General features: G+C 49.6%; 1 protein-coding gene across 2 annotated transcripts; it reads right to left on the bottom strand.

Annotated features, from left to right (window-relative positions):
- Positions 1–820: 820 nt before the first annotated feature.
- On the bottom strand, positions 821–10,865 carry PHETA1 (PH domain containing endocytic trafficking adaptor 1). 2 transcript variants are annotated; one of them, XM_066610060.1, is made up of 2 exons: positions 10,667–10,865; positions 821–2,581 (listed from the first exon to the last, which is right to left on the bottom strand). In XM_066610060.1, exon 2 carries the CDS (start codon positions 2,567–2,569, stop codon positions 1,724–1,726), a length of 846 nt encoding a protein of 281 aa, XP_066466157.1. In that variant the 5' UTR covers positions 2,570–2,581; positions 10,667–10,865; the 3' UTR covers positions 821–1,723. The 2 variants fall into 2 exon arrangements, with proteins under 2 accessions (XP_066466157.1, XP_066466158.1); XM_066610061.1 differs by lacking the exon at positions 10,667–10,865 and adding an exon at positions 10,276–10,332.
- Between the last annotated feature and the right edge of the window lie 107 nt (positions 10,866–10,972).

Genomic DNA, 10,972 nt, shown 5'->3' with positions numbered 1-10,972 from the left:
CTGGTGCCAGCAAGTGCCACAAACGAGTTCTGTGTTGTGCAAGTAAGTTCTTTCTTTTTCCTAGCCCATTGCCCATCGGTTTTATTTATTTCAAGCATTTACATACTTTCTTTAATGCTCTAAGACAGTCTGTGATAATTTAGTTGGTTGTCCCTTCAAGGTCTAGTATTATGGGAGAGGGAAAAATAGTGTATAACGGACAGTGATACCTTGGAGCATGTGCAGAGTGTCTTTTCCCTCATTACTCAGCCAATGAAGCCCATCTCTACCTATGTCAAAGTCAAGGTGTGTGGTGTCCTGCCGGAGCAGGGGAAATAGCAAAGTTCCTCCCAAGTGCCTGAAGCCCCCTGTGCTGCTTGATAACACTCTGAGAATAAAGTCCAATCTTTAGCAGCCTTGCAACATTTTTTAAAAATTCAAGCTACTAGCCCCTAATATTTTAACTGCAGGCCTGTGCCCGCATGTTACCTATGTTGGCTCTGTGTTGCGAGAGAGAGAAAAACATTAATTTCTGCAATGTTTTCCTGTTCAGTCATCTGGTGGGGACATTTGACTCAACCTCTGGAATTGGAGTTAATGGCATTAAATCCTGCATCACTGCAGACCATTCAGCTAAGACTCAGTACATGTGTGCATTCACTTTTGCCACTGGAAACAATATGAAACCAAACTGAACTTACTCCACTCACAGTCAAGACTGCCTGTAATTCCTGACACTTAGCCAGGGCTCACCTTACCAAGTTCTCACTCTCTGTGCTCTGTTCGTACCCACACAACAGTCTGAATGAGCTGCAACCATAAGAACCAATAAGGCTGAGAGTTCTCTCAATGAGCCCCTTTTAGTGGGTATTGTGCTGTGGAGACTTCCAGACCATGACCAGCAAAAAGACTGTTGCCTTTTTCAGATTAATCTCACTGCCATTTCAGAGCCAAGATGGGCCTTGGGAAGTGACTGTTTTCCATTCAAAGCGTTGGAAAAAGGCACGGCATTTTGGGTGAGAAAAATGTTACTAACAGAGAAGGTGTTTGTTTTTTACTCCCAGGGGACATAAGATTGCACAGTGTCCCCAACTACAGTATGTTTCTGTGATTGCCAGAAGCCAGAAAACTGCTTGCTCAGTCATTGAATCTGCTGCCAGCATGGGCAGGATCAATGCAAGAAATGTGGATGCATCCCACACAGGTGAGTGAGGTGCTGAGTTGCCACAGGGCTAGATTTTGTCTGGCCTGGATGGTGCTGTGCGTGTTTTTAAGAAACCAGGTCCTCCAAACCAGCAAAAGGTCCACTATCATCATTCAGGGCAGGTTTTTTTAGGTGATGGGAATCGAGGAGGTGTAGGACTAAGGTTAGTGAAGAGTGCTGACCCAATTCCCAAAAGTAATGGGGAGCTCCAAGCCGGCATCAGCTGGATCTTGCTCTTGACAAAGTAAACCTGACTGAGAAGCCAGGTTTTTCCAGCAGTGGAAGGTCTGTCACAGCAGCCGATGACTAGTTTTGTGCTTGACCAGACTCTCGGCTCCAGTGCGCCAGACCCAGCTCAGCGTTTCCAAGGGTGCAGTCTTCTTCTGAGTCAGCCCGTGGCTCATCTAGTTCACTGCTTGTACTGACCAGCAGTGGCTCTCCAGGATTCAGGCAGGAGATCTGTTCTCAGCCATGCCTGGCGGTGCGAACAGCAATCAGGGCTCTGTCACTGAGGTACAGCACCACAACCAAAGAGTTAACTCATAGGCTGCCATCCTCCTTCCCCTTTAGCCATGCCCTTCGCAGCTCAAGAATCTCCCTGCCGTACCAGTCATGGAGTCTGGAAAAGCAAGTGGCACCTGGGTGTACCGGACCATCAAGATCAGAGCCCCCAGCGCTGCACGAGTTGCCTGACGAGGCCCTTCTCCGTGGGGGCACAGGGGGCAGCTTGAGACCACCCTCATAGCTGCTGCCCGCTGAAGTCCTCGTGCTCCATGGATCAGCCTGGGGGCACCCGCTTGGCAGGCTGACTGAGCCTTCAGGATTATTCCACAAAGCACAGCCATTTTCTTTCACTGGGATGCTGGTGGGGATCGTCAGCTTCTCCGGAGACAAATCCAGGCCCGACGTTGCCAGGTTCAAAGTTGGAGCAGTTTTGTTTCTTCGGTAAATTGGCAACCTCCTCTGGACACGGTGGTAGCCGGCAAGATTCCTCTGCATCTCTTCCAGCTGCTTCTCCAGTTCTTTCACCACCAGCCGCAAGTATCCAAAGTTGGCTCGCGACAGAGATTTCACCCAAGCTTCCATGGCAGCCTGGCTCTCAGCCGCCAAGATGTAAGTACGGGACTTGGCGCACCCAAACTTAATTGCAAAGGCAAACTCTTCCGTGGCCTCGCACAGCTCCACTGTGCAGCCCTCCAGAATGATGACTCCTACTGGTTCGCGGCTCTCTCGGTCCTCGAAGTAGAAAAGCATGTTGCCCTTCAGGACGAACCAGCGCCGGTGGTAGGCCGTATTCCGTTCCCCCTTCTTGTAGAGGAAGCCAGTGTTGTCAGCAGGGGAGTCACAGGTTGCGTAGAAGGCCAGACTCCTCTCATTCAGCTTCATTTTTGCCCACACCTTGAAATGAAAAAGAAATGTGAGTCCCCAAAGCCTTAGTGAAGGACAGGCAATCAGTGACGATGAATTGCCCGGGGCCCCTGTGCAGGGGGCTGTCATGAATAAGTACATGTTAGGCCTAGGTTGGCATGTGAAGCCTGAACCAAACTAAGACAGTGTAACTGAGAAGTTGCTAGCAGTTCCCAGCTGCAGGAATGTGAGTAAATAAACAAAAGATTTCCTTTGCTGGCCAGAAAGGACAGACAACAAGAATTACAACCCCTTGGAATGTTTAACATCTCAGTAGGCGACTGATCAAGCGAAATGGAATGCAGCTGTAGATCTCCAGATGGGAGGGGTAAGAACTTGGAGGGCTGGCAACCAGACCCACTCCGAGAAGGTTCTGTCCTCAAAAGTTTCTGATGGGACAGTCTAAATAGGTATGAAGTTACCTCAGCACTATTAGCATAAGAGGTATACTAATGAGTGCCCCAAGGGGTGTGTCCACTTCTTCTTGGGCAGAGTTTTTGGGCACAACATCCTGCACACTGTGAGCTCCACTGTCCACCATGGGCACCTGGCCTCACAGGTAGCCTGGAGCTAAGAGAGCTACAAGAGTAACTGACCCAGGTGAGAGAGAGGGATTAATAGAGATAGCCAGCTAGCTTTGTTATTTTATTGCTGATATATTTCCTAGATGTTTATGCCTCTAGCATTTGCTGCCTTATGTAACCTGATGTAGAGAAACTAAAATCTCTAAAATAAAATAAAATAAAAAGTACCCATTAAGGTCTAGTAACTTGAGGACTGAGACTTTGATTAAAAAGAGCTCAGTGCCTGCAAGGGATAGCATTAAGCCTAGAGGGTCTCAGTGTCCCTGGACTGAGGCACTGGCACGTACAGGGTAGTGGCAGTACTACTGGGCAAGGGACCTTGAGGGCTTAGGGTTCGAAAAGAACCCTAAGCACCCAAACCCCCCCCCCTTTGTATACGACAGGGGCAGCTGCCATTTTGAGCCCTTCTAGGACACCAGCATGGTGGCACCTACTAAATTCAAACCTGTCACTTCTTCCAAGTCGGCTAAGACTTGGAGACATTGATTTCCAGACTAATTTTGCTGCCACTTGAATAAATGATACCCCAGCATTGCCTTTTTTTTAAAGGTGTTCCCTAAAAAATTTATTGTCACATAAATTATATAGGCCCGGAGCTGACAAGATTGGTGCACAAAAAATTAAAACTCCATAACTCAGCTCTCCTGCAGACACTGCCATGTTTTGCAGCCTACCACTTTCATAAGCCTGGTCTGCTAAACAGATCTAAAGTCTTGCAAAAGCTGAGATATGAGCTATCTGGCTGGTCTGGTTTGACTGAGTTCCTTAATTTCTAGTGATCAGCTCCTTTATCAGAAAGCTTTGGAGGATATGCCTAGATTAAACCTTTTGAAAACAAGAGCACAGTAAGACTTCAATCTGTTGTTCACCTTTGAAGTCCAACAGTACAATAAAATAGTGAAGAGGCCAACTGAATTGCTCACTGCAGGAGGTATCTCTCCTTTGAAGGCACCATAGCTAACACTAAATTCATAGAGAAGAAGTTTAACCCAAATGTACAAATAGGAAAACAGCCAGAGTATTTATCATGCCCACAACAAAACTAAGAAAGCACAATCAGGGAAGAGTCTTAGCCTCTTCCTTTAAGACTTTCAGAAGTTGGCAGCAATCCAGGTGTACAGTATTTGGTTATGCCCTGCTCAGGATTTGAAATGCCAACGCGTGGGAGATGGAGGAAGCCATGCCAATTAAATCTAGGCCATGGAAAGGGCTTGGACTTTTGCGTGGGAAGACAGGGTGAAATCCAGTGCAGGGAAAATGGACATTTGTGGCCGGCATCCAATCTGCAGGATACTCTGCTTTTCTTCTGCACCAACATAACAGCACCAGGGAATTCCAAGAGGACAGTGGCTTCACATCCACCTTGCCAGCTTTCAAAAGCAGGTGGCTGGGCCATTGTTGGAAATTGGACTGTTAGCGCCACCTTGATTTGATACACCAAAGTTAGTTTATATGTAAAGAAGAGCCTTGCTAGATCACACCAAGGTTGCCCCATCTCCAATAGTGACCAGCCAGGTGCTTGCAGGAAGCCTACACAGGTAGGGCAGGATGTGGATAGTCTCCTGATGATGGTCTCCTAGCAGCTGTCATTCAGGGTTCTACTACCTCTGGACAGAGATTGCATTGAGCTATGCTAGCTACCAACCTCAATGAACTTGTCTAATTCTTTTTTAAATCATCATTATATCGTGATGATAGCTGCGGATTCCTTGGTTAGGTAAATTGGACAGCCACATGTGTCCAAGTCATTGGCATCCCCGGACACTTACGTCCATTCTTTTTGTGTCCTGGACATCTGTGTCCCAATATATGTATATTAGTTGTATGTTTTTATTTTTAAAACACAAAGGTGGGGTTAGGGTTGGGATAAGAGGCTTAGCATACATATATAACATGGGGTTTGCTGCCCAGTTATAGTGGCAAGCAAATAACCAGGACGCAAGCAAACCGGACGTGAATGGCCAGAGATGCCAATGACCAGATGCATTTGATTGGGACACAATCATCCAGGACACAAATGCCCTAGTACAAAATTATTGGTTAACCACCCAGGATGGTCAGTGGATGGTTCACTCTTAAGTTACGAGTTCTCTCCAGTGTCTCGAAGGAGAGACCCATCTGAGCTTGGATAAAAGGAACGTTCCCTCTGAAATGGAGTAGCTGGAGACTACACCAAGGACTTCTTCAGTCATCATGCTCCACGTACCGAATTTCCACCCTGGGGAGTCTCACCTGGGAACTGGTGTCCTTTTGGCAGCAGGCACGGAGAGTCCTTTTAATCTCCCCAGACCTTTAAAACCATCTTGAATTGTTTTATCTGCTGTGGATTTTATCTCCTGTTTGCAGTGTAAACTGCTCTGGAAACAGCTGTATGTTGCAGGGCAAAGTAGAAGCTAATACTTAAAGTAATGAAATAATGAGGGCTGAGAGAATGGGCCGCAGGCTGCCCGGACAGCAGCCTTCCAGGAGGAATTCAGAGGAATGAGAGAAAGCGACAGGACGTGCCGATTGAGCTGCTGTTTAACATGTTGGAAGCTGCTTTAGCGCTGAAGCCAGAAGCGGGACTGCCATTGCAAAGACATATGAAAACATTCAAGGGAGCAGTTCCACGCAGTCTCCCAGGGCAGGTGCACATGAATGCAGAACTGTCATGGCACAGGAAAGCTCCGCCTGCGCTTGTGGGTCCCGCTGAGGGTCAACCAGGGAGCCACAGCCTGGCCTGCAGCCACACTTCTCAGAGGGGGCACTCACAGGAGGTGTGAGTCAGCGTGAGAGAATATGCCAGGGAAGTATTTTTAGATGCTGCAGCTCTTGAGGACGGTGATCGTTCGGTGACGTGGGGAAAAATGGAACTGGCTGTGACTGTTGTTCACAGGATCAAGGAAGGAGAAGCAAAGGGTTGGGCTCACTCACAAAGCCCACACTTCATCTAGTCTCACAGCAACAGCTCAACCACTTTTTTTACTCTAGAGGGAAAAAAAACAAAAACCCCAGTGGGGGTGGAGAGGTTTGCTAATCCAGCCATGCAGGCCAGCCAGCCCACAGCGTGCTGAGTAACTCATACAGCTGCTCTCCCTCTTCCTGCCGCTTGTCACTCATTCCAGCACCTTGCCACTCATTCTCCTAAGTCATTTGTTTTAGGGAAAGAGGGAGGCCGTTTTAAGGGCTCTGCAAGATGTCTGGTCACCCACTTGGTTGTTTTAAGGCAGCATTTCTCAAACTGTGGGTTGGGATGCACTTGGTGGGACATGACCCGATTTCTGGTGGGTTCCACAAAGCCTTCAATGAAAACATGGGTGAGGGAAAGTTCAGATAACTAATTGCCTCCAACCCTGAGGCAAGCAGCTGCTAACTGCCCTGCAAAGAGCTGAGCTCCTGCAAGCTTGTGCATGAATGATCGAGCACCCTTTTTTCTGGTGTGCTTTTTTGCCCAAGTCTGTCAATGACAGCTAGTGGGAGCAGGTGAAGGCTGGGTCACATCATTCGCCCCTCAAGCCTCGAAGTTATTCATTGGGGCTGCCTCATTACAAGAAATGGTTCAAGTTTTTGTTTTGTTTTTTCAAATAAATACCATAGTATTTGTAAATAAATAAAAATATTTCTTTCTAGATCACCTTTTTTTAAAGTCTTGTAAAGCTAAGTGTGTCTTGATAAGAGTATCATTTTAAAAAGTGGGTTCCAGTGCTAAAAGATTTAGGAACCACTGTTTTAAGGGATGTTTCCTTGTTTACTAATGCTTGGGGACAAAGATATGTCCTGCATTGACACACCTACACTGACTTGCTTCAAAACGAAAAGCAGAACCACTTAGACCCTTTCCCACAGCCAAATAAAGACTATGTCAACTCTCAAACTTCCCAGCTGACTTCTAGTTAAACTTGTGGTGCTTTTCAGTCTGTCTTCCAGGAAAACTGTTCTTTGGAAGTTTAGGGGGCAATTCCACTGCCGAGTTTGCAAGGAACAGCAGGGATTCTGAGACGGAACCATAGCTCCCTGGGTACCACCTGCTTTCCACATAGAAAGTCAGTGGTTCAATCCCTGGCATCGCTAGGTAATTCTGGGAAATAAGTGGCTTGAGCAGCTTCTGGGAAGGTTCATAATTCAGTTGTTTGCTTTCTTGCCACCAGATGAAAGATGTCCATTCAGCAGCATTCTCTGCTGACTCTCCATTTGTAGAGCAGGACTGACAATCACCTATCAGGTAAATTAATATTTACTCACAGTGAATACTGAAATTCATACAGAGGAATGCGATGACGACTGGAGAGGCAAGGCCTTGATGGTGTGTTCAGTCGCATGGCAGGGCAGATCACACAGGAAAATATGGAAAAGCAGAGAGCAACTATTTGTTCACATGAGACCCCAAAAGCAGCTGTGCAACTAATGCCACATCTGTTTTCAAGCGTAGGTAGCAGGGCTGAAACCGTATTTGCCAGTAAGTGTTAAGAATTCTGGGCAAAATGGACCGGTATCAGGTGGTTTTGTTCCTAGGCTTTAGGAGATAAACGACAGTAGACAAGTTTCCCAAAAAGACAGCGCATATTTTCTTGGAGGAAGGGAGGAGGAGAACGAAAAGAAATGCTTAGTCATTTAGGAAAAAGCGAGAAACAGGAAAAAAATGTTCTGTTCAAATTGTGGTCAGATTCATTAGGGCTGCATCAGTGAGGTTCCACTCTTTATTTATTCTGCTCTGTTCAACATGTGGCCCTGTCCATGTCTAGTCCAAAACAAGCCCCACTGATCTTAATGGGACTTACTCCCAGGTATGTGTGTCTAGGATTGCAGTCAAAGTAGTCCACATGATCTACAGCAGGGGTGCCCAAACCCCGGCCCTGGGGCCACATGCAGCCCTCAAGGCTTCTCAATGCGGCCCTCAGGGAGCCCCCAGTCTCCAATGAGCCTCTGGCCCTCTGGAGACTTGTTGAAGCCCGCAATGGCCCAACGCAACTGCTCTCAGCGTGAGGGCGACTGTTTGACCTCTCGCGTGAGCTGTGGGATGAGGGCTCCCTCCACTGCTTGCTGTTTCATGTCTGTGATGCAGCAGAGGCAGCAAAGGAAAGGCCAGCCTTGCTTTGTGCAAGGCCTTTTATAGGCCTTGAGCTATTGCAAGACCTTCATTCATTCATATAAGTTCATCTTTAATATATTCATTTATGTAAACTTATGCAAATTTATTCAAATTTTAAATGTAAATTAATTCTTTTCTTTCACGGCCCCCGACGCAGTGTCAGAGAGATGATGTGGCCCTCCAGCCAAAAACTTTGGACACGCCTGATCTACAGCACGGCATTCCCAATCTGCATGTATGCAAAACGGTATCCCTTACCTTGTATCTTTCATGGCAATGGAACAGGCATGTTTGTGTTACATGATTTCTCTTGGTCCTCCTAACCACAGTTATGGCTTGTTTCAGGAATGCATGGGCAAGAAGGCTGTCACCAGCCCACCCGCCCCGGTGACTCAGCATCACTAAACCCTTTGACCCTCAGCCAAACTAAGGACAGGCCCCTTCCTCTGCACTGATCATCTTTAGGCCCCTCTGCCCTGTATTCCAAGCTAAGTTCTAATTTTGCTTACCTACTCCTGCTTCATTTTGGGACCGGAAATTCTGGTGTGGAGTGAAGACCGACCAAAGGGGCGTCACAGTCATTTTCATCCAACTAGGAGCTGAGCCCTCAAACCTGTTTCCCATGGCAGAGAAACTCCAGCATAGCTCCCCTCCTCCTCGCACGTGTTCAGGCACTTTAAAAATCCATTCTGGCCACAAATGTAAATGATGGCTTGAATGAAAGGGGACTTCCCCTGGGGCTTTAGGCAAATAAATATGAACTGTTCAGGACTGGAATGAAGGCCTGAATCTGCAGTGCTGGCATTTTAGAAATGCTGAATTTCTATAAGTCGTCATCTTTATGTGCATGCATATGGCTGGCTCACCCACAAGGCTGATTGAGGTAGTCGCCTCAGGCAGAGATTGGCAAGGGAGGCCCAACTCCATCCACCCACTCACCTCCGCTGCTCCTCCTCCTCCTCTCTGCATTGGAAAAGGAAGACCGGCAGTTTCCAACCTTTTTCATCTCCTGGTACACTGACAAGGCACTCAAATTTCCAGGGCACACCACTGGTTTTTTCACAGGGCACACCGCACTGCTGGTGGGAGGCTCCCATCCCCCAATGACTGTGGCACACCTGCGGCCCATCTGCAGCACAGCAGCACCCCGTTTGACGGAGTGGAAGAGGAAGTATGAAGGAGAGGGGTGGGCTAGAGAGACCCCCAGTTCTCCAGGCTGCTTTTTCCTCTTTGTTTCCCCCTTCCTTTTAAAATCCAGGTGTGGCACCTGGCCAGGTGAAGGGCAGGGGCTGTATCTGGCCAGCCACTGGTGCCAGCAGGTCACTGGCCAGCCTTGCCTGGGTGCTGGTTTCTGGTGCCATTTTAAAACTTGTTTTGTTCCAGAAGTTTTTTGTTTTTTTAATCCAACCTATTATTTTCTGTTCCTTCTCCCTGGATGGTTATTTAGACCAGTGGTGTCCAAACATTTTGGCAGGAGGGCCACATCATCTCTCTGACACTGTGTTGGGGGCCGGGGGGAAAAATGAATTAACTTACATTTAAAATCTGAATAAATTTACATAAACATAAGAGATTGAACCTATATGAATGAATGAAGGTCTTGCAGTAGCTCAAGGCCTATAAAAGACCTTGCGCAAAGCAAGGTCGGCCTTTCCTTTGCTGCCTCTGCTGCATCACAGACATGAAACAGCAAGTAGTGGAGGGAGCCCTCGTCCCACAGCTCAGGAGAGCAGTCGAACAGTCATCCTCATGCTGAGAGCAGTTGCATCGGGTCAGCGTGGGCTCCAGCAAGTCTTCGGAGGGCCAGAGGCTCACTGGAGACTGGGAGCTCCCTGAGGGCCGGATTGGGAGCCCCCGAGGGCCACAAGTGGCCCCTGGGCCGGGGTTTGGGCACCCCTGATTCAGACTACCTTAAAAACTGCTGCTGAGGTTTGCTGCTTTGGGCTGCTCCAGCAGGAGAGGAGGGCAGGGCAGCACATGCCTGTTCCAGGCACATCCAGCCTGGCTGGAGCTGCCGCGCTGTCCACACCTACCTGGCAGCGGGCTGGGCTTCCTTCGGAGCACAGGATCTCCCTGCGAATGAGGCTGCCACCCGAGCCCCACTTTCCTGGGTGAAGCCCCACTGCCTCTGATGGGCCTGACTTCCGAGGAGACAGGGATGGGCTTGGCCTCCCAGGCTGCCATCCGAGCCCCACTTTCCTGGGAGTAAGCCCCGCTGAGCACAATGGGACGGACTTCGGAGTAGACAGGCATCGGTTTGGGCCGTCCGTCACCCAGCCCGCCCTGCTGGCTCCCGGCCCGTGCCCGCCCCGCTTCCGCAGGCACTGCTGGCGAGGCTCGGCCGGGGGTGCTTCTGGTGCCCGCAGCGCCCCATCGCCGCTGGTCCCAGCCCAGCCCAGCCCTCCCTCCAGGGGCCCCGCTCACCTGGCTGCCGCGCTGCCTCCCTGCCCGGCGCGTCCTCCTGCGCCCTTTGTCCGGCTCCCTCCTGCCGCCGCCTCCGCCCGCCCGGCTCCGCCTCTCCTCCCGGGCAGGGGAGCCGCGGAGCCCGCAGGAGGCTCGCTCCAGGCCGGCCAGGCGCCTTCCGGGGCCGGGCTCGGGCGCCTGCCTGCCTGCCTGCCTGCTGCCGGGGCGCTTGTGCGCGCGGCCGGGCGGGGGGCGCAGCCCTGGCGACGCTGCAGCCCCCCCGGGGGCGGAGCGAGGCTGAGCCTGAAGGGCGAGAAGGCGGTCGCT

The sequence above is a fragment of the Tiliqua scincoides genome, chromosome 14, assembly GCF_035046505.1.
Source record: "Tiliqua scincoides isolate rTilSci1 chromosome 14, rTilSci1.hap2, whole genome shotgun sequence".
NCBI lineage: Eukaryota > Metazoa > Chordata > Lepidosauria > Squamata > Scincidae > Tiliqua > Tiliqua scincoides.
Note: the sequence above shows the minus strand (reverse complement) of the source record. Positions and strands in the feature narration are given on the sequence as shown.

What these genes read in the sequence shown, in the direction of transcription:
- PHETA1 (XM_066610060.1), bottom strand. Translation starts at nt 2,569, where the DNA reads ATGAAGCTGAATGAGAGGAGTCTGGCCTTCTACGCAACCTGTGACTCC.